The sequence below is a fragment of the Sarcophilus harrisii genome, chromosome 4 (genome assembly GCF_902635505.1).
Source record: "Sarcophilus harrisii chromosome 4, mSarHar1.11, whole genome shotgun sequence".
In the NCBI taxonomy this organism is placed as follows: domain Eukaryota; kingdom Metazoa; phylum Chordata; class Mammalia; order Dasyuromorphia; family Dasyuridae; genus Sarcophilus; species Sarcophilus harrisii.
This window is the reverse complement of record NC_045429.1, coordinates 418,842,361-418,866,704: the sequence shown is the minus strand read 5'-3', so window position 1 is coordinate 418,866,704 and position 24,344 is coordinate 418,842,361. Positions and strand designations below refer to the sequence as shown.

The 24,344-nt window shown below is 35.7% G+C and overlaps 1 protein-coding gene across 1 annotated transcript in view; it reads right to left on the bottom strand.

The window, feature by feature from the left end:
• The window catches only part of SLC22A15 (solute carrier family 22 member 15), a 90,249-nt gene that overhangs the window by 14,261 nt on the left and 51,644 nt on the right, over nucleotides 1-24,344 (bottom strand). Inside the window, exons 6-8 of the mRNA XM_003769821.3 lie at nucleotides 10,651-10,866; nucleotides 7,994-8,134; nucleotides 2,231-2,316 (exon numbers count right to left, since the gene is read on the bottom strand). Coding sequence (XP_003769869.2) covers nucleotides 2,231-2,316; nucleotides 7,994-8,134; nucleotides 10,651-10,866 — 443 coding nt within the window. The remainder of the gene's footprint in view (nucleotides 1-2,230; nucleotides 2,317-7,993; nucleotides 8,135-10,650; nucleotides 10,867-24,344) is intronic.

Here is a 24,344-nt window from a genome sequence, read left to right as displayed (position 1 = left end):
AAGTAGCTAGAGAGGAAGTAGGCTTTAAAAAAAAAAAAAAAAAAGGCTGACTAGAGATTTGACAGAACAAAATGTACTCTCTAGACAATATCTCTTATGGACATATTAAGATCAGATATTATTCCTTAAAAGATGAGGTAATAAAGAACTTTGACAATCCTGATCATTTATGAAGTAAGTCGTAAAACAGAGAGATATTTGCCAAAGGTAACTATCACTGTTAGATAAATCCAGTTCTAAGTGCACATGAGAGAAACATGGTAAGAGTCTCCTGTTTCAAAAAAAGGTTCAGGAAACCCTTCTGAAATAAACAGAAAATGATAAGTGAGATGATTACAGGTCTAGACTTGGGGGCAGGAATTTGAATGAGTTTTTGCTCTTGCTTTTGGGGGCATAACATGGATGAGTTCAGAAAGGACCATTGTATAAAGGTCCAGGGGATTAGAATCACAAAGATTTAATAAGGTAAACACTAGCTAATAAGAGAGTAAGGGAACATAAATGAATAAGGGGAGAAAAAGGAGGCTTAAAATTATAGAGTTTGAACAGGAAGGTCCTAAGTTTAGGAGAATTTAAACAGCCAGCTGACAGGCTTAATAAATATTTATTGACTTGACTTAGATACAATCATATTGGGAGGGTTATATAAACATTTTCATTACATATTTAATCCAAAAACAACATAAGTGTCTGTTGTATGCTTGGTACTAGGGGACTGGGGTGAAATCTGGTTAAGGCATTCTGGTTTATTCTGCATCTGTCTAAGGAAGTCTCCTTTTAATCAGAATTAATTTAAATCAATGATCATGGGCAGGATAAATGAGAACGATAGAAGGGCCATCTTCTGATATTTTACTCTCTTTTTTTCTAACAGTTCCTGGGCACTGGGAGGAAAAACAAAAGCTCAAGGATATGAGAAATGCTTCTTTTACACCTGCATGTTATAACTTAAAAATCTGCCAAAAAATTGGAAGTATGAAAACACCTGAACAGATGAATTCTAGAATAGACTTTTGGTCCTATTATTTTTTTAACTAAAATTAAAAAAAAAATCATTTAATAATAACAAAACTATGACAAATCCCACCCAATGAGAAAGTTATTCTGGAGATTTAAATCGGAAAGCCTTAGAATCATTATTATTTTGGTAAACAACCAATGAATAGTTTCATGTTAGAAGTTGCAAAGAAAGAATACATGGTCTCTAACCTCAAGTAGTTTACAGTTAGGACTCAGACATCCCACCTTCAGTAGTTATTTCCCCAAAAGACAACTAAAGGAATATATTTTCATCTTTTATTTTTTGTTTTGTGGCTAGGTGGCGCCATGATGCACAAACCCTGGGTCCAGAATCAAGAAAGCAGGAGTTCAAATACAGTCTCATTTACCTTAGTTTTCTCATTTGTAAAATGGGAATAATAATAGCAACTATCTTCCAGAGTTGTTGTGAGGATAAAACGAGATGATACTTGTTAAAAGCACTTAGCACAGTGCCCAGCATATAGTAAGCACTATATAACTGTTATTTATTACTATTTTTATTTTACCTATGAAAAAAGAACCAAGCTTAGAACTGACATTTAAAGAGTTTTTTCCATAGTGGCTACAGCTTTGTTCTAAATCAGATTCCTGGAATCCAGCACAGTGTCTGGTGTATAGAATAGTATCAGAGGATTGGAAAGATTAATAAATTCAACCTCTTCATTTTTACAGCGAGCTCCAGACAGATTAAGTGACTTTACCAGGCTGACATAGCTGATGTTGAAGGTGGGCTCAGTCCAACATTCTCTCCTGTACCACAGATGCTTATTGATTGAGATCTTGCCTGGGCCTTCTCATAGCCAAAACTATATACACCCAAGAGCTGGCTGCTTCGGATTAGGGGTATGATTCTATGGCCACAAAACAAGAGATTTTCTCTGTGGGAAGTTAACGGTTACTTATCACGATCCAATTAGCAAATCTGGCCTCACTAGTATGATGTTCTAGCCACCCAGATGGTAGCTTAATAGCTTGAAAGAATTAATAATGCTCTGCTCAAAGTTCATTATTCACCCAAAGAACAGCTGTCTCACCGAGAAGGATCTGGTCTATTATATTGTACACAATTGCTAAAGAATACCCTGTCACAGAAATGAAGTGTGACATATGGTTGACTCTTCCAGGCTAAGATCCACCATTATCCAAATGCTAACCAAAAAACCTGGCGAGAAAAATAAAAACAATGCACCTTTTTTTTCAGGAAGAAACATGACAATAAGACAGGCCAGTCCTCCAAGGCACAGGAAAACTGCTAAGGTCCGCTTGCGACCAAACCTAAAGAAATCAAAATAAATGAGACATTCCTATTAATTATCTCCCAAATCCAACTGTTTCCCCTTCCCTTGGTTTCACTGCATGTATACAAAAATACATACACATAATTATATATACATATATCTACAATATACAGAGATGTGCCTTTCTTATTCAATACGATGGTAACTGAAGATAACTTGGATTCAATATTAAAAAAAAAGTCAAGTCAAGGAACATTTGCTGGCTGACAAGTACAGATGAAGGCAGGCCATTAATGAGCCAGCAGAAGATGTAGCTGGAATAAATGTTGTCTTAATTGATATTGATTTTGGTAACAGGTATCATACTGCCAATACTGCTAAGACGGTCAATCACCAATTTCCCATGGGTGTGCCATTGAATTGGACAGGCACGAAGTTTTCAGAACAAATCCTTAAACATGCAGCAAAAAGCTATTACATGATTAGTTTAGTTAACTGGTGGTGTGATCGGCCAATTCTGGCCAAACAAAGGATGGTTTATTGTTTATTATTGTTTATTAACTTTGTAAGATAGTGGCCAAATATTCTTAACCTGGGAGCCCTCTCAGGGGCTCCATAAATAAATTTCAGGTCATTGAACTTGGATGGAAAAAAATATATACATATATGTGCATATATATACATATATTTCATTAATCTCATATTTAAAATTAACATTTTTTCAATGACAAAAAATATGATCTGTGAAGGTAGCTATAGGTGGATTATATAGGGGAGAAAGAAAAATTTGGAAAACAAGGTTTTGCAAGGATAAATGCTGAAAACTATCTTTGCATGTATTTTAGACATAAAAATCTACTGTTAAAAAAATTTTTTTAAAAGAAATTAAAAACATGAGGGGACTCTCAATGAACCTCCTAAGCCATGGATTTTTTCATTCCTAATATGGAGGTTATAATACCTGTGGGAATGTTGTAAAGTCCAAATGAGATAATGTATGTGAGGAATTTTGCAAAACTACAAAACCCACAGTTATTATTATTATTATTATTATTATTATTATCATTATCATTATTATGTAAAACATTTATCCTAGATACAAGTTCTTCATATACAAGTGAAACAGTCCTAAATTAGGAATTCATTTGACAATAAAGTAAACTCAGAGAAGATTCTATTCCCCTCTTCCTATAGCTAACTTCCTTCAGTAAAAATTTAAATAATCTATATAATTTAGACCTAAATCCTATAACAATTTACTTATCTTTTATTTCAACTTTCCCAAACATACAAAGCTTAGGAGAAAAAAAGATCTTGCAGAGTGAACATATTTGCAATAATGCTCACACAGACACATACATTACTTGTAGAGATCCTCACTCAGAACCTATTGAGTTTTGCTTTCTTCTCAATTATAAGGAGCCCAGTCATCTGTTATCCAAGCCTATAATAAATATGAGCTGCAAAAAATAGTAGGGACTATTTAAATTGTACACAATGGAAGCAAGCAAGACATGAGAACTAACAGCAAAGAAAAATAACAAAAAATTCAGAGTCCTCCTCCACACCCAATATCTGAACAGTGTGGGGTCATTTAGTAGAGGGGTAAGCAGGTGTACACATCTCAACAGTCCCTGAGGGCATCAGCCCTATACAATTAATACTCCTAAAGCCATATTCTAGTCAGTCTTATGTTCAGGGGCAGGCAGTGTGTGCTCCATTTTAACAGAGATGTGTTTGTAATTTCATAAAAACAATCAAAACAGAACAAGTTTTGCCTCTTAAAGGCTAAAGCTCTGGCTGTGAGGAACATTCGCCTTTATTGGAAGGGCTCATTTCTCAAAGATGCCACATAAGTGAGGTGTCAGTGTGAGTTCTTAAATTAAGATTCACTGGGGAAATAAGAGCATATTATTAGTAATCATCACTATTGGCATTGTTTTATGACTAATAGCAACTCAACAAACCAAAGAATATGGCAGAGTGGGATTGGGTGAAAAAAGTGTCCACATGGATGAAATCACCCAAGAACAAAAAAGTACTGTCTAAAGAATTGAAAAGAGTTCCACATTTTCCCTTTTAAATGTATATTTACTGATATCTTTTGTTTTTATATAATGTGAATTTCCTCCCTGATTCCCTCATCCTCACAGAGAGCCATCTCAAATAATAGCTTTGTATTTCCTACAATTCTGAAAGTCACTTCCATTCATATTTGCCTTCTGCCCTCCCTGCTCACGGTCACTATAATTCATCTATCAACACTCTTGTATTTACCTTTTCTTGTCTGTCTATCCACTCACTATGTCTCTTTTTCCCCTCTCAAGCCATGAGTACTTTCACTGACCTAGCTATCTAAACTTCTGAAAATATGAAACTATATTGCACGTCCTTGAGATAAGTTTCACGTGGTAGCATGGGACTTCAAGTGAAAAAATTTGCTTTGCTATTCCAGCTCTGTCATAAACTACCTATCTCTGATTTTATTTCCTAAATTTGTGAAATGTAGACATTGGATCAGAGCCTTTTTGAGCCCTAAATTCTAAAATCCAAATTTGAGGTCTAGTACCTCAGGAGTAATAACAGTACCTCATATTTATCTTGAAGGCTTACAAAGCAGTACAAGTATTATTACATTTTATAGATAAGGCAAATGAGACTCAAAGGGACAGAATAATTTACTTTTTCAAGTTTTCTATACTTTCTTCCCTTCAATTCACTCCGTGATGCAGTTCCATAAGTTTACGTGCAGTTTTTCAAATCCAACTCTTTATTCCCCATCTCAGTATCCGTAGGTTCTCCCCCATAACTGGAAAGCTTTGTTCCCTCATCTCCACCTCTTGACTTCCTTTGAGACTTGACTCAAATTTTACCTCCTACCAGAAACCTTTCTCAACCCTCTGGAGTTACACATACTTCCCCTTTCTGATCACCTGCACTCTATTCTGGATATATCTTATACACAGCTACTTCTTGACAAGTCTTCTCCCTTATTGAGGTTGAGGGTTGATTTTTGTCTTTCTTTGTATCCCCAATATTTAATTCCATTCCTGGTGCATATTGAGCACTTTAATAAATGCTTTTTAACTATCTGACTTGCCTCAGATCAAATTAGTAAATTCTCAAAAATAATTCCAAATACAATTCTTCTGACTCCAAGCCAGGTGATTCTAGGGTCCAAATGCATGTAGCCCCTAACTATAGACTGACCAAAGGTGACCGTGGGTGTTCAACCTTAAAAACCTGTCTCAAAGACCATTAATAAAGATAACAGATAGTCTGTCCTTAGAAGGTACCTTCCAGGGCCATCTACAAACTCCATGAAATTACAACTTGTGTTTTATCTATGCTTGATACCTTCAAAGTAAAAATTCTGTACATAATAGGTGTTTAGTAAACATTTGTTAAATTCACTAAATGTCAGGATTTAGGGCCCCATGGAAGCTCATCTCATGCCTCTCCTGGGTAATGATCCAATGTAACTCTACTCTTCTCAGTAATTCAAGTGAGGATTTTTGTTGGTTTGTGAAGACTGTGGGAAGCAAGTATAAGAGGTGGGCTAAATGATTTGTGGGTTGTTTTACTGTGCTGGGTACCTGGCCAACTGCCATTCCCCAGCTCATTAAAGAACACAGCCCTGCCTAAAAACAGACATCTGGCAGGGAGAGAATGAACAAATAATCCCACACTTGGAGCCAGCCCCTCTGAGACCCCATTCTGCTCTTCCTCTAATTCTTCTGTGTTTTCTGGACCTGACCCGGCACTTTGGGGGACCAATTTTTGTCTCTTCTCTCTAGTGCTTCTGTACCATGACTGTCTCCCCCACTATTACTTTAGACTAAACTCTTTTGGCAAAACACCAGGGCTCAGAAGCCAATCAGACCCCCCATGTTCTGCCTACTTATTACTGCTACTGTTCAAGCTTAGCTAAGTACTTGATTTTTGAAGTGTTTTCTGGCCTGAAAGAACTTTGACTATACAGTCTGCTTGCTGGTTCAGCATCCATTCCATGGAAATGGTGGAGTGCAATGGAAAGAGCACTGGGCCCCAAGTCAGAAGAATGCCAAAAAAAAAAAAATTTGAAGGTTCAGCTCCACCAATTACTAGGTATGTGGCCTTAGATAAGGTAGCTAGTGTTTCTGAACCTCAGCTCTTTCATCTGTTAAGCAGAGATTAAATCATCTATCTCTCAAACTAGAAGGGGCCTTCAAAGCCATCTAGTCTAGTTCTTTCTTTTTTACACTAGAGGGATCAGATAATACTTGCACTATCTACTTTATGTGGCAGGTGTTAGATAAAATGATTGAGGAAACACTCTTTCAAGCAATCAACTTATCAAGCAATGTGTGCCTACTATTAGAATTCTCTGGGCAAAAGTGCTCAGTAAGCCATAAAATGCCAGATGGAGGCTAATTCTTCTTCTTCTTAGTCAGAACACTTTGGAAATAAGGTATTCTAGTTAATTTGGTTTTTATTAACTATCTTAATTTGGTTTTTATTATCTTAGAGGTCAAATCCCTCTATAAAATTTATATTTTGGGGCTGCTCCTGACAAAGAGTTAAATGGCATCTCCCTCGGAGAGGGGAATGAGGGGAAAAGAAACATGGCATGTAACCAAATATAGGACCATAAATTATTAGACCTAGTTTGAGCACAGGCTCTACAACTTACTGACTCTGCAACCACAGGCAATTTGCCAAACTTGATCTTGGATGGTCTTGCTTCCTATGTAAAATGGGAATATAATATAATATAATATAATATAATATAATATAATATAATATATAATATAATATCTACACTTCCTGCCTGAAAGGATTATAATGAGAAAAGTCTTTTAAATTTAAGTGACTTTTTAAGTGATACTTAAGTGTGAATTATGATGAAAGGTGTGATAAAAATTCAAATGAAACTGTGATCAGTCTATATAATATCCATTAGACATAGGTGGTGGCAACAGTCTTTTTGAGAGGAAAATATGTATCTTTTCTCCTTCTTTGCAGAGAAGGCAGACCATGGATGTGAAACACTGAACTTTTTACTGGTACAGCTGATGTTTTGGTTATATTTGGTTAATTAATACCCCTCTTTCTTATTAGGGATGGCTCAATGAGTAGGGAAGAGGGAAGAGAAAGATTTAGAAATGAAGGTGATAGAAAAACAAAGAGCTGTCACTTAAAGAGAAATCTAGTCCCCTCAGGTCCTTTTTGGGAGTTAAAAAAGGTTTCTGATTCCTTTAATCTTTTGCCTTTATATAAAGTTTTAAAAATACTATTTTAGGGGCAGCTAGGTGGCACAGTGGATAGAGCACCAGCCCTGAAATTAGGAGGACCTGAGTTCAAATTTGACCTCAGACACTTAACATTTCCTAGCTTCCTAAATTAAATTAAAAAAATAAAAATACTATTTTATAAAATTTTAAAATACTTCCAGATGTGGAATGCCAGGCCTATCTAGCAGAACTCTTCAGTCTACTGCACCATGTTTAACCAAAAGTCATCAGATAATGACTTTCATTAACAGGCTAGATATATGCAAGTAAAATCTTCCAACATATCAACAAAGGCAAAAACACTATTAAGAAATGAATTCAGACTTTCCCATTGAAGAGGTTGAGGCTATTCTGTCAAACTGGCAAACACTGGGTAACACACACACACACACACACAAATACACAACCAGGTGGACCAATCTCTGATTCTTTTATACTCACCATCTGTGGTTAATCAAATAGATACAGATAGGATAGGAGGGAATCTCTACCAGCCCCGACAGGGCCAGGTTGGCATAAATATTTCCACCCAGATCTCCTGCACTGAGGGTTAGGCCATAATAAACCAAGCTGCACACAAACCTGGAGAGAGGAAAAAATAAAGGGATGAGGAAAGGAGCAACTGGGGGGGTAAAACACATATAAGCAGGCATGTGATATCACATCAGACTACCAATCAAATACATTCACACCTCAATCATGAATGAACTTGACACTGAACATTAACTCTCCTACCACCATATAAGTCTTAAACTATAGATAATTCCTATGGGAAATCATATTTGCTTAAGGTACAATTTTGAAGCAAAACAGAGATACAGAAAATATATGCTTTTGAATAAAGGCAAATCTGACACCCGTGGGTGGATATTGCAGAGATCTGAGCTCAATACAACAAGGGAAAATAGCTGTTTAAGCTGGAACAGGTCACCTGCTTCTTGGAGGTTGTCAAGTTGACCATTTATGAAGTAAATGCTATAAAGAAAATCTTTATTTCAAGGAAGATTTGGACCAATACATTATTTAGGCCTGTTTCTACTCTCAGAACCTGTGATTTCTTCATTAAGTTATCAGGGAGAAAAGTCTTCCAGATATCATCAATGTGACATACTTCCAGATATCATCAGTGAAACCCTTAATGTCTCCAGAGCTCTCAACACAGAAACACATTCATTTGTTTCTACCTTCTGTTCGATTCCATTTTCTTAAGTGTGGGAACCGTGCATTGTAAGAAAATGTGTCTATGGAAATAATATTAGTTTTGCTTCAGGAAATATATAGATCTGGAGAGTTGGGTCAAGATTATAATAGATTAATTTCAAAGTTGCATGGGAGCCAAGTTGAAAGTTCAATGGAATATAATCAGGGGAAGTGGTAGGAATAATGTGGTAGAAAAAATGAGGCAATTAAACCCCCAAGGTACCATGGAGCAAGGTTTTTTGGAAGCTGTTGGGAACCATAAATCTACATATAAAAACCAATTTAATCATCACTGCATTCTAAATATAACTCGGAATCTTTCTGTAACCTTTAATATTATTTTCTCAGGCTACTATATAGACCTATTAAAAAGTCATCCTATCTGCCACTTGTTAGATTTGTGATAATGGGAAAGTCATTTAACCTCTGGGTCACAGTTTCTTAACTGTAAAATGAGGTAGTGAGTTTTGATGGCATCGGAGGTGTCCTCTAAGTTTAAAGGTATGATCTCATTAGATTTTGCATGAGCAGATATGAAAAATTCAGGTTAAATTTTACATCCCACTGTCACATTTAAATGGCACCTAGACGTCCAGAATACCTCAATAAGCTAAACCTCAAATAGGATTTTCTATTTTTGAAAAAATAAGTATACATGGAATAATCTCCCCTACTATTATAAAAGTAGGGGATTTTCAGGATATAAAATCTCTTAGCAGCAATGACATATTTTAAAATTTTCCACCTCAGAGAAAAAAATTTTAGGACAGGGCTAATGGCGATACAGATTAAAGAATATTGAAATCAAAAGACCCTATTTTGAATCTTACCTCTGACATTCAGGACATGTGTGACCTCGGGAAATTAATTCCTGTAACCTCCCTAGGCCATAATTTCCTCGTCTTTAAAATGAGGGGGCTATTTGTTTCTGACATGCATCCCAATTTTCAATTCATGATTCTTATATGCTGCAGGATTTAGAATTATTGCTTTACTTCAAATTTTGTCTCTCCTGGTTAACATTTATTTGACATGGAACCTTTATGGACCTCAGTTTTTCATCTGTAAAATCAGCAGATGAATTAAATGGCCTCTAAAGTTGCTTCCAGTCTAAAGTTATGACCCTGAATAAGTGGTTGTTTCTTCCTTCCTTCCTATCCCCAGAGTCCCTGATACAGAGGCTCTTTGGGCAATAAATGCTGTTGTAAAAAGAGAGAAAAAGGAAGCAGTTGTCACCTTTATTCTTGGTAGAGCATCTGGATTTGTTTCTTCTACTTGCTATATTTGAGTGGCTCTTTAATCCAATATTAGAGCTTTATTAAAGATCTACTGTAACGTACAAAGCAGTCTTTGGTGATTTTGACATATATTATCTATTCTTCTATCTAGAATTACTCATAAAATGATATCCACATAAAGTCACCATTCTCATTTCAACGTTGAACATGGAAGCCCCACGAAGCCATCCATGGTAGCCCATTTGAGCCATAGCCAGTCCAGCCAAATAATCCAAGCGAGACAGTTAGAAATGGCATGTTTGTATACTGTACCAGATGAAGCTTACTTAAGTTCAATAGAATAAAGGGAAGGGCTTTGCAAACCTTTATTTAATTGTGCCCTGAGTCACTAACACAGGTGTGTACACATCATGCATGAGCTACCTGCCTCCCAGTAATCTGAACATCAATTGTAGACAGAAAGATGCCAAAAGTAGAGGACAAAGCAACAGAAACTAAGGGACAAGGCTTGTTTCTCATGCAAACATTCTTGTGTTGATGAATGAGCTAAACATTTTCAGAAATAATGCAGACAGGACAATTTTTTCAACAGATGTCTAGAAACTGGAGTTGTTGAACATCAACAGCTCTTTAAAGGCAATACCCCAAACATGCAAGTACCAGATGAACATCATGATCAGAGTGTGCCCCAAGAGGATCCTGTGGCGGAAGAGGTCCAGGAAACTGCCAGTCTCTTTGGAGATCCCCTCTGCTGGAGGCATCAGGGAAAAAGTGCACTTGAGCTTCCGGTTCCTCTTGGCAATGAGGTAGAGAGCATCTTCTGCTTCTTTAAGTCGGCCCTGGGAGTATAACCATCGGGGGGACTCAGGAATGAATCTGGAAGAGAATTGAGAGCTATGTGTATATATATGTAATAATATAATATATATTGTATTACATAATATTATTAATTGCATTATAATACAATGATATAAATATCTGTACAAGACCTTTTGATTTAATATAATCATTACATTTTACATCCAACTTTGCTCTCTATCTCATTTATTCATAAATTGTTTGCTTATCCACAAATTTCATAAGTAATATGTTCCATGTCCTTCTAATTTTCATGTGATATCTCTCTTTACATTTTGGGCAGGTATAATTTTTGACTTTATCTTGATAAATGGTGTAAGATATTGGTCTATGTGCAGTTTCTGCCATACTATTTTCTAATTTTGCTAACAATTTTTTAAACCAAATAATGAATTCTTATCCCCAAATCTTAGGTATTTATATCTGTCAAATACACAGTTATTATGTTTATTTGCTGCTGTGAATTATCTCTGTTCTGTTCTACTGATCTCTTTTCATTTCTTAGCCAGTACCAGACAGTCTGATAATCATTGTCTTATAATATCATTTAAAATTTGGTACTGTTTACATTTTTAACAAATTATTTCCTTTTCTATTCTTGATTTTTTGTTCTTCTATATAAATTTTTATTATTTTTTTAATTCAGTAAAGTAATTTTTAGTAGTTTAATTGGGATAGCATTGAACAAATAAATTAGTTTGGAAAAATTGTCATTTTTATCATATTGGCTCTACCTACCCATGAACAATAAATATCTCCCCAATTATTTAAACCTTATTAAATTTATTTGTATAAAAGTTTTTTATTAAAGTTTATTAAATTTATTTGTATGAAAAGCCTTTTTAAAAATAATTTTGTTTATATAGCACCCGGGTTAAATTAAAAGTTTTGAAATATCTAATAATTATATTGTATTAATATATATATAATATATAAGTACATATTTAAATATACAAACTTGAGCTAGATTACCAATTAAAAATAGATAAATTAAAGATTATTATAGACTCATAGATGGGCCCCAGCCATCCCTGGCCATCTTCTTTTCAGCTGTCTCCTTCTTCCTTGCCCCTATTCCACTGCCACTTTCTAGTTCTGGAGCCATAATCAAATCATCACAAACATTACTACTGGAAAGCAGCCTTTACTAAGCATCCCTAAAATCTTCAAAGGAAAAGTCCTTTGCCTGGCCACTTCCATCTCTCTCACCTTGTGTTGTTTCCTTCATAACAACATAAGCTCCCTAAATGTAGGGACTGTTGTTTCCCATAGCTTGGCAAGGTGCATGGAGTATAGTAAATGCATATTAAATGCTTTTTTTGTTTGTTTATTCATCAAGCACCTACTATTTTCCAAGGACCATGTTAGATGGTAGGGATATAAAGATAGCAATGATGGTGGTGGAATGGCGATAGTAGTATTGGTGGAATAAATTGAGTGCTAGGTTTGGAGTCAAGAGAACCTTAGTTCAAACTCCCAACTCACAGTTATTTACTGGGTGATAGTATTAATTTCTCTGAGCCTCAGGTTTATCAACTGCTGAACCAGATTCTTACTTTCTTCCCACCTAAATCTATGAAGCTTTGAAACTGCCCTTCAAAACTTAGATTTCTCTAGGATGTATCTATTCTCTATTTGTAATACCTGGCCCTTTCCTGCTTTATTCTGACTTATTCTTCCAGTTGGGCCAAAATAGCCTTCTAGCTATTACTTATAGTTCACTTCACCTTCCAGTTCTATAACATAACCTTCACACTGGCCATTTCCCCATGCTTAGAATGCAACTCTTCAACTCTATCAATGACATACCTGATTTCCTTCAAATTTCAGATGGAACACCAACTTCTTTAAAAAACCTTTTGTTAGTGCTGTGGATGCTAGTATTGTTTCCCTAAACTGACCTTGAATCTACTTGGTATATACTTTCTATATACACACATACACATGTATACACACACACACACACACACACACACATATACACACACACACACACACAAACACACATTATATTATTTTTGCATGTTGCTTCTCTTATTAGAATGCAAAGGACAATTTTGTTGTTGTTTTGTTGTGTATCTCTGACATAAAACATGGTGTCTGAAACTGAATAAATGCTTGCTGATTGACCGGAATCCCCCGGAGCTTTCTAGTTGTGTGTTCCTAGACAAATCACTTTACTTATGTAGTCCTCAGTTTTCTCACTGGTAAAAATAAAGGTGTTAGAATCTATGACCTCAAAGGTCCATTTCTATTATATTCTGGTCCTATGCTAGAACCCCACATAAAATATATAAAAATGAAACAAAAATAAAGCCCTTCCTACAGAGAAGTATTATGTAGTGAGTGAACCCAAAGGTATATGAATTTATCAAGAGAAATTAGGACTATGTTTGCAAAATGGGAATGAAAAGTTTTTTAAAAAATTAAAAATCAAATTGATGATTTTAAAAAATATATAAAAAGTTTTAATGTTTAAAATATGTTATGGGTTAAGATTGGAAATCTCAAAAACATCCTAGTTACTATATAGTTCCTATGTCAATTTATCATAAAACAAAGAATCAGAAACATTTCAATTAGGCAACACTATAGAATGGCACAGAAATGGTATAGTTAGTGTAGGTATCAGATAAATATAGTATATAAATTCCCTGAAGCCACATTAGGGAGTGAATATCTTGACCAGCTACATATGTTCCTATGAAAAAAAGTAAAGAAGAAGAGAAGGAGGGAAAGAAAGAAGGGAAGAAGGGAAGGGAGAAAGGAAGGGAGAGAGGGAGGGAGGAAGAAGGAAAGGAAGAGAGGAAGGAGAGGAGAAAGGAGGGAAGAAAAGAAAGAAGAAAGGAGGGAGGGGGAAGGAAAGAAGGAAGGAAAAGGGAAGAAGGAAGGAAAGAAGGAGTAAAGATACTCATCAAGCAAGATTATTCCTACACTATATAGACCAATGGAATCCTTAATTTTATCATGTCTTGGCCACTGTTAATCATTTTTTCTTTCTCATCTTAAATGTGTACTTAAAAAAAATCTATTAGTATATAGGAACAATAAGGAGAATTTGCAAAGAGGTAGATTTAGGCTTGGTATAAAGAAACATTTTCTTTACAATTAGAGCCCTGCAGAAGTAGAATAAGCCAGAAGTAATGTTTTCCTGCTATATGGAGATCATTTGTCAAAGACTAGATGACCACGTGTCAAGTAAATTTATTGCATTTTTCAGGTACAAGTAAGACTTGGTAGTCCCTTTCTAATTTGAAATTATATTATTCTGTTATTCTATTAAAATTAATGCTTTTAAAATATACCTATTATGGATAGAATGCTACCATTTTCACCAACATCTTGCACACAACCATGGGAAAGTCACCGCCAGGCAAATCGCTAAGATTACAGATTTTAGTCAGAGCTAATCTGTATTGGTAGATGGAGTTTCTTCACAAGGAATTCCATAAGCCAATGAAGTTTTGGACACCATGCTCCTTCCTACAGCCCCTTCACGATGCCTTAAACACTTTATCTTTTAGTCTCAACCCAAGAATATACTTGATGGCACACTTCAAAGACAAGTTGGGGAAGGGATACACAAATGTTACTGTTAACTAATCACAATAGGAAAGCATATCTGGATCCTATTTGGAGCTCTAAAAATGATAATATTCTACTTTGATGGTATATATGCTTAGAGTTCTTTGTATAGGTGAAATTTGGATGGATAGAATTTATCAGAAATTCATCATACCTTTTATTTTTTAAGGTTATCAAAGAAGGTTTTTTCTCTGTTTTTCTTTTCATTACTTCTTTTTAGAAATCTCTGGGGCTTTTAGGAAGGACACTGGACAGATACTACTACTATGGAATTTGGAAACTTAATGGTTAGTCGCTCAGTCAATAATCATATACAAACTACCCACTTTCTACAGATATGCTACAAGATGCTGTGGGTGAAGATAGTGGAAATAAAAGATCTGCCCCCTGCCCTTGAAAAGTTTTACTTCTTAATCAGAATTAATTAATAGAGCTTTAAAAAAAACTGAAAATGAAGGAGACAAGGGTAAAAAAGAGAACTCATAAAATCATAGGATCATTTATTTAAAGCTGGAAGATAACCTGAGAAGTCATCTAGTCTAACACTTTTATTTTTCAGATGAAGAAACAGAGGCCTAAGGAAGTTAATATCAAATAGTATTAATAAGTATTAAGTATTAGTAAATAGCAAAGATGGCAATCTGAACGTGGGGCCTGTGACTCAAGAAGTGCAGTAGTAGATTTATGAGCACTGGTGATCTCATTAATTGTTCCATGAGTACTGTTTATTATAATTGCTGCTCAAGGCCAACCCCACGAAAAAAGGCATGCTAAAAAGACCCTTATGATTATATTGTCTTATTTGTAGATGGAGTTACCTGTCTTTTAGTGGACCAACTATCCCTACCTAAACTGGGACATTCTATGAGACAAGGCTAATACTTGAACCATCTATCTTGTTGAATTGTTTTGGGGAATCAAATGAGCCAGTGTAATTTATTCAAAGTGCTTTATGACTTTAAAATGAAACATTATTCAAGATCAATCAAAATGGCCATTCCTCCATGAAATAAAGTTATCTGCACTTCCCACAAAGCAATAAGTAAAACAATGAAATATGGAGAACATTTATGAAGAAATCTGAGTGAGACTATTTTGTTTGAGAGGGTCAAATGAGTTTTGGCTTGTGCAGTAGCATTTTCACCTGCTTCCCTGATGTTAGGGACATTTCTAATGGCCTGGAAGAAATAAATGATTGTTTTTTATATTGGTGAAAGGAATGGTCTCTAAGTAATTATCATATTAAAAGTGTGACCTAGGACCAAGTCACCAAATCCCTCTGGACCTTATTTCCTCATTTATAAAATGGGCAGGTTGGACTAGTTGTACTTAAGGTCTGTCTGAGTCATGACTAAGTAATTTTGTTATTATAAAAAGAAATTACAGGATTCTAGAAAACCAACCACTTGGGAAGCAAAGCCTTGATCAGAGTATTGAGTCATCTAAAAGAGTTTGTAAGGAGAAAAGTGGGAAGGATCGGTAGCCAAACCCAGAAAAAAAATCAACATTTATTGGTCTACCCAGGGTCATCTTGACCTTGTAATGGAGCTACAAAGAGTACTGAGATGATAAACAGAGAACAACAATGGAGAAAGGAGATTGAATATAGGAAAATGGCAGATTCTAGAAGAAATTGACCCCAAATACTGTCTAGAATGGTAGAAAGAACCCCAAAATTGGAGAATGATGACCTAGATAAAAACCACACTCTTTCTATCTCCCCAACCTCACTAAATTACCTCACTATTAGACTTCCTATATCTCAGCTTCATCACTGCCTACCATTTGGGCATTTCATGAACAAGGCAAATACTTGGACTATCTATTTTGCAGAATTGTTTTGGGTAATTAATTTAGCCAATATAAACAAAATGCTTTATAGCCTTAAAGCTCAATATAAATGTCAATTCTTGTTAGGTTGGGACAAGAGACAAAACAGTCAGACTGGCAGAATGAACCTATCAATTGTGTAATAAATATGCTTCAGACAAACTGAATGAGATCTGGGTCTGGGTCAAGGGTAAGTGATGAAATTTGAAGAATTTCTTGAAAATATTCCATCCAAAAATCCAAAAAAGCAAGGATCAGTGGGAGAAGTACTGAAATCTGGGCTCATAGATCTGGAATGGGAAGAAATTTCATAAGCTAAATCCAAGACTCTTATTTTTACAGATGAGAAAATTGAGGCTTGAAGTTAAGTGATTGGCCTTTTTGGTGGGCAGTTCCATCACTGGAGGGTTGTAAACCCAGGCCTCTTGGTCTAGAGCCAAGGTTCTTTCTATTATACCAAGTCTGGAAGCCAAATAATACAAAATGAAGATGGAACTTCCAAAGGGATTTGGAGTCACATTTGGAGTCAAAGGACCTGGCTGCCAGAAAGGTCCTGGTAACATAATCTAACATCCAAAGAAAGAATTTTTAGAGGCACCAGAGGAAAGTATCTACAGAACTAGAAGCCTCAGGTCGAGGGAAAAGACTAGGAGATAAATTCCAGAAGTCCTGAGATACCTAGCAGTTTTAGCAAATCAAACTAATTTAAGCAAAGAAAGAGCTTAGATTAATGTCTCAGAAAAATAGAACCTATTCAATGGACTGGAGACTGGGATAAAGAGGATGACTAAAAAATAAAACTAGCTTTTGTTCTACTCACATGTACTTAATACAAGAGAAAAAGGTTAGCTTTTAAGGTTTTCATAACTTTAATCACTTCCTCCATAATTATGAAAGGGTTAAAAAACATACATACAATTCCCTATACCTTAGTGAAAGCAAGAAAGAGGAAAAGTGGGGAATAATGTATAATAATTATAAATGATAACTAACATTCATAGAGTGCTTACTATGTGCCAGTCACTGTGCTAAGTACTCTACTCATTTAATCCTCGCAACAATCCTGGGAGGTAGGTGTTAGACCATTTTAAAATGAGGAAATAGAGATAGGAAGAAATTAAGTGTCTTGCCTAAGATCACACAGCTAGTAAGTGTCTGAGGCCATATTTGAACTCAGGTCTTCAGACTCTAGCCCTGGTGCTCTAACTACTGGGTTACCCATCTGTGTCCTCTCCCACAAGAAGCCAAGAGAAGGGATTCCAAGATTAGAGAAAAGGTAGTGACAGTAACAACTAAGACAGGGACTCAGGGAGGTCAAGATGTGAGAATTGTAAGTAGAAGAAAATGGGAATATGGAAGCAGTAAGAACTGACTAGACCAAGTGCATTAGAACCTACTCTATGACATCCTTTTTTTTTGTCCTCCAGTTTACTTCCTTAGCTCATCTCACATCCATCCCTTTCTTTACATCCAAATAGCCATCACTCTAACTCCCTAGCTCAGTTCATACTATCTGCTCCTCTGAGCTACTAAAACAGCCCCCTAATTAGCCTCACTCCTAGTTTCTAACATATGTAATCTACACAATTTCCAAAATAATCTCCTCCTAAATTACAGGTTGGTCAATTTTACTCTCCTGCTAAAAAAAATCTTCCATGGCTCCCTATCACCTCCTGGGTAAAATACAAATTGCTCGCCTTTGTTTAAATTCCCCATTAATCAGTTTCCACATACCTTATCTTATGTCATGGCCATTCGCAAATGGCAATTAGATCTCAACTTCTTAAACTGTAGTTCATGATTCCATATAAGGTCTTACACCTGAATTTGGGGGTTGTGAAATTATGATTTATTATCAGTAAATATTTGATTTGTATTCCTATTTTACATATTTACCTATTGGGGTCACATAAAATTTCTTGGATGAAAAGGGGAAAAATTTAAGAAATCCTGTCTAGACAAAGTAGATTTCTGGTGGTTTCTATTCAACAGAGTTATCTTCTTTTCCCCCTCAATCAATAGTATTTTATTTTTCCAATTACATGTGAAGATTATTTTCAATATTCATTTTTATTATAGCTTTTTATTTACAAGATATATGCATGGGTAATTTTTCAACATTGACCCTTGCAAAAACCTTCTGTTTCAACTTTCCCCCTCCTTCTTCCCATCCTCTCCCCTAGCTGTCAGGTAGATCAATACATGTTAAATATGTTAAAGTATATATTAAATCCAATATATGTGTACATATTTATACAGTTATCTTGCTACACAAGAAAAATCAGATCCAGAAAGAAAGAAAAAACCTGAGAAGGAAAAGAAAAATGCAAGCAAACAATAACAGAAAGAGTAGTAATGCTATGTTGTTATCCACACTCATTTCCCATAGTTCTTTCTTTGGGCGTAGCTGATTCTCTAAACAATTGGAACTAGTTTGAATCATCTCATTGTTGAAAAGAGCCATGTCCATCAGAATTGATCATCTGGTAATCCTGTTGTTGCTGTACATAATGATCTTTTGTTTCTGCTAATTTCGCTCAGCATCAGTTCCTGTAAGTCTCTCCAGGACTTTCTGAAATCATCCTGCTGGTCATTTCTTACAGAACAATAATATTTCATAACATTCACATACCATAACTTATTCAGCCATTCTCCAACCAATAGGCATCCCTTCAGCTTCCAGTTTCTGGCCACTACAAAGAGGGCTGCCACAAACATTTTGGCACATACAGGTCCCTTTCACTTCTTTAAGATTTTTTTGGGATATAAAACCCAGTAGAAACACTGCTGGGTCAAAGGGTATGCACAATTTGATAATCAACATTCATTTTTGTAAGATTTTGTGTTCCAAATTTTTTCTCCCTCTTTCCCTTCTCCTCCCCCCTCCCCAAGGCAGCAGGCAAATGATATAGGTTATACCTGTACAATAATGTCAAACATAATTCCATATTTGTCACATTGTAAAAGAAAAATCAAAAAAAGAAAAATAATAAGAAAAAAAACAACAAAAAAGTGAAAATAGTAAGTTTTGATCTGCATTCAGTCTCCACAGTTCTTTCTCTTTAGATGGTTGGTATTTTCCATTATAAATCTATTGGAACTGGTTTGGATCATCATATTGCTGAGAAGAGTTAAGTCTATCATAGTGGATTTCAATTGCTTATCTTCTGCCTCTGAACAGCTGCTGTCAGGGACTGTTTTTGACTTTCTTTTTATCTCTACCAGTTAGCCCAGTAAAGGTTGGGGGCACAGCTGATAGAGCTCTGGATCAGAGTCAGGAAAACCCGAATTCTAATCCTGCTTTATAGATTGATTAGTCAAACAGTCAATTAACCTTTGTCTACCTCAGTTTCCTCATCTGTGAAATAGGGATAACAACAGCAGCGACCTCCCAGGATTGTTGTGAGGATCAAAATAGAAGATAATTATAAAGCACTTAGTACAATGTCTGGTGCATTGTAAAAGCTATATAAATGTTGATTATCATTGACCAGATCATCCCTCATGCCTTCATTAAAGTACTTTCTCATCTCTAACTTTCAGAGCTTTCATCATCTTCCTTTTGATGCAGAACTAAGTAAGCAGATCTAAAAGGACAAATATGCCGAGAACTGTGACAATATAAATAAAAAGATCAATAAAAGGAGGCTTCTGTTACTCCTAGGAAAGAGAAGGAAACAAGCAATTGTTAAGTACCTGCTATGAACTAGGCACTGTGTTAAAAACTTTATAAATATTTTTTTTTATTTAATAGCCTTTTATTTACAGGATATATGCATGGGTAACTTTACAGCATTAACAATTGCCAAACCTCTTGTTCCAATTTTTCCTCTTACCCCCCCCACCCCCTCCCCTAGATGGCAGTGACCAGTAGATGTTAAATATATTAAAATATAAATTAGATACACAATAAGTATACATGACCAAAACGTTATTTTGCTGTACAAAAAGAATCAAACTCTGAAATATTGTACAATTAGCTTGTGAAGGAAATCAAAAATGCAGGTGTGCATAAATATAGGGATTGGGAATTCAATGTAATGGTTTTTAGTCATCTCCCAGAGTTCTTTTTCTGGGCATAGCTAGTTCAGTTCATTACTGCTCCATTAGAAATGATTTGGTTGATCTCGTTGCTGAGGATGGCCTGGTCCATCAGAACTGGTCATCATATAGTATTGTTGTTGAAGTATATAATGATCTCCTGGTCCTGCTCATTTCACTCAGCATCAGTTCGTGTAAGTCTCTCCAGGCCTTTCTGAAATCATCCTGTTGGTCATTTCTTACAGAACAGTAATATTCCATAATATTCATATACCACAATTTATTCAGCCATTCTCCAACTGATGGACATCCATTCAGTTTCCAGTTTCTAGCCACTACAAAAAGGGCTGCCACAAACATTCGTGCACATACCAGGTCCCTTTCCCTTCTTTTTTTTATTTATTTATTTATTTTTTTTAAACCTTTTTATTTGGATATAACATGGTAACTAAGCATTAAAATTGCCAGACCTCTTGTTCAATTTTACCTCACCCCCCCCCCTCCCTAGATGGAGGATGAAGTGATGTTAAATATTAAAATATAAATTAGATACACAATAAGTATACATGACCAAAACGTTATTTTGCTGTACAAAAAGAATCAGACTCTGAAATATTGTACAATTAGCTTGTGAAGGAAATCAAAAATGCAGGTGTGCATAAATATAGGGATTGGGAATTCAATGTAATGGTTTTTAGTCATCTCCCAGAGTTCTTTTTCTGGGCATAGCTAGTTCAGTTCATTACTGCTCCATTAGAAATGATTTGGTTGATCTCGTTGCTGAGGATGGCCTGGTCCATCAGAACTGGTCATCATATAGTATTGTTGTTGAAGTATATAATGATCTCCTGGTCCTGCTCATTTCACTCAGCATCAGTTCGTGTAAGTCTCTCCAGGCCTTTCTGAAATCATCCTGTTGGTCATTTCTTACAGAACAGTAATATTCCATAATATTCATATACCACAATTTATTCAGCCATTCTCCAACTGATGGACATCCATTCAGTTTCCAGTTTCTAGCCACTACAAAAAGGGCTGCCACAAACATTCGTGCACATACCAGGTCCCTTTCCCTTCTTTATAATCTCTTTGGGATATAATCCCAGTAGTAACACTGCTGGATCAAAGGGTATGCACAGTTTGATAACTTTTTGAGCATAGTTCCAAACTACTCTCCAAAATGGTTGGAATCGTTCACAACTCCACCAACAATGCATCAATGTCCCAGTTTTCCCGCATCCCCTCCAACAATCATCATTATTTTTTCCTGTCATCTTAGCCAATCTGACAGGTGTGTGGTGGTATCTTAGAGTTGTCTTAATTTGCATTTCTCTGATTAATAATGACTTGGAGCATCTTTTCATATGACTAAATAGTTTCAATTTCTTCATCTGAGAATTGTCTGTTCATATCCTTTGACCATTTTTCAATTGGAGAATGGCTTGATTTTTTATAAATTAGAGTTAATTCTCTATATATTTTGGAAATGAGGCCTTTATCAGAACCTTTGACTGTAAAAATATTTTCCCAGTTTATTGCTTCCCTTCTAATCTTGTCTGCATTAGAAAAACTTTATAAATATTAACACATTGGATGCTTACAACAAATCTGGGAGGTTGGTGCATTATCCTTCATTTTATAATTGAGGAAACTAAGGGAGAAAAAGGTTAAGAGATTTGCTGAGTAAATGTCTGAGATCACATTTGAATTCAGATTCTTTCTGACTCCAGGCCCAGCTCTCTATGCACTAGGCCACCAAAAACCAATGAGTCCTAGAGAAGAGAATAAAACATAACCCCTTCTTCATCAGAGAGGGAGGAGGCTGAGGACAGACTATTGTACAATTGGCAGACAAGGCTTCAGCATTAGATATTTTTGCTGTATTGTTTTTTGTTTGTTTTCATCATGAAGGAAGTGTGAGGTGTGTTAGCCTAGGGTGTGAAGTGTAAAATGACTATATGATAAAAATATCATTAAAACTTGGCTTTCTTTCTTTCTAAAGGTGTCATTTGTTTTATGAAACCTTTCCAAATGCCTCACAGTTTCTAATATTCTTTCTTCTAATTAATTCCTATTATATTTATATTCTGGATAAGATTCATAACCAGGAGCAGAGCAGACTGGTATCATAAATAGATGGCTATGCTTGCAAGCTAATCTTAAAAAGAAATTTGGGTTCACGTCCCAAATTCTCAAATAATTTCATGACCCTCACAAGTCATTTAGCTTTTAGGTGCCTCTAGCACTTATCTACTAAATAATTAAAATGTAATCTGTATTGATAGAAAGGATTTCTACTCTAGGGGTTCACGATAGTGATGAAATCAGATAGTATTCATATATAGGGTGTCCCAAAAGTCTTCATGCAGTTCTAATCTATTGTTCTTATCTGAGAACAGGTTCTATCTCCCTCATAGAGTGTAAGATCTTTGGGAGGGGGGCTTACCAATCGTCTTTGTAGTTGCATCTTTAACTCTTAGGGCAGTACCTTATATAAAGTAGGTATTTAGAATGTTTAATTATTTGAAATGAATCACATAACCCCCAATGTTTTTTTTTCCCCCTATATCTGGGCAAAGATCAATTCTCCTATATGCAAGTGGCCTGGTTTCAAACCCATCCTAGCTACAGGACCTTATGACCACCATCTTGGACTATTGTAATAGTTCCCAAGAAGCCTAGCTGCTTCTATCCTCTTCCTCTTCTAATCTATACTTCATACTTATTGCCAGGATAACCTTTCTGCTTAAATCTAGTCATACTACTCTCCTGAAAAATCTTCAGGGGCTCCTTAGTGCCCACTGATTGAAATGAAAATTCCTTATCCTGGCATTAAAGGCTTTTCTAATCTGGGGCTTTTCTGTCTTTCCAATCCACTCTATTATCTAGAGCCGTATATAATATAATCTAGCCAAACAAAACTATTCTTTTTCTCTGCTTACACTGAATTAATGGTGTTCATTATACCACAAATAACCTTCCCAACTTTCCCTTTAAAATCCAGTTCAAATCAACTGCCTCTTTAAGGTCTTAAATGATTTCCCCCTGTTGCTAATGACCTTCTACCTTCCAACTTAAAGATCTTCATTTTAGAAATGCTCACACACATTTATCATTCAATATTTCTCTGTCATATGTACTGCTAAAACCCAGTTTTAATGTCTCATCCTGGCCTGGAGGTGATCTTGGGATCTCAAATACTGTGCTAAGGGAGCAGGAGCTTCAAAAGGTCCTTCCAAGCACGGGAAGGCTCCAAATATGGAGCAATTCTCCAAAGCAAATCCAGGAGCAAAAAATCCAGCAATTACACATATGTCTCTTCAAAGACTAGCTTACCTATATTTGGAGATGTTCATTTCCAGGTAAAGTGTGATGAAAAACAACTCTCTTCTGAGGTGATCTGGATTCTTATCTATTCTCTTTTATCTTATAATCAATTTATGTATATGCTATATCTTCCCCAATCAGATGGGAGATCTTTAAGGGGAAAGAATGTACTTGATAAGTACTTAATAAATCTTTGTTATCACAGATTCTTGAAGTAGGGGACATTATATTTATCCGTATTTATGTCTTTGCCCTCTATGGATATATGTGGTTCTTGTCAGTGAATATATATGTAGGTTTATGTGGTCCCCGCCTGCTTCACTAAGGCAGATTATGTTCTCTCTAGAGCTGATGTTGGGCAGGAGTAAGACAGTGGTCCTTATCAAGCAAAGACTTAGTAAGTGTTTGTTGGATAGACTGTAACATTTGTATGTGTGCACATCATATACATATATATACACACACACACACATATATAGTATGACTAGAAGTAAACAAGCCAGAACACAAGCAAATGTGTATTTTTCCTTTCAAAGTACATATAACTACTTGGCATGATGACATAACCTATAATCCCTACTACCAGATTGCTGAGGATAGTGGATTTCTTAAGTTCTAGAGTTCTGAGTTGCACTAAGCTAAGATAATTAGATGTCTGCACTAAATCTAAACTCATACTGGTACTGTTTCCAGGAACAGAGTGTTGCCACGCT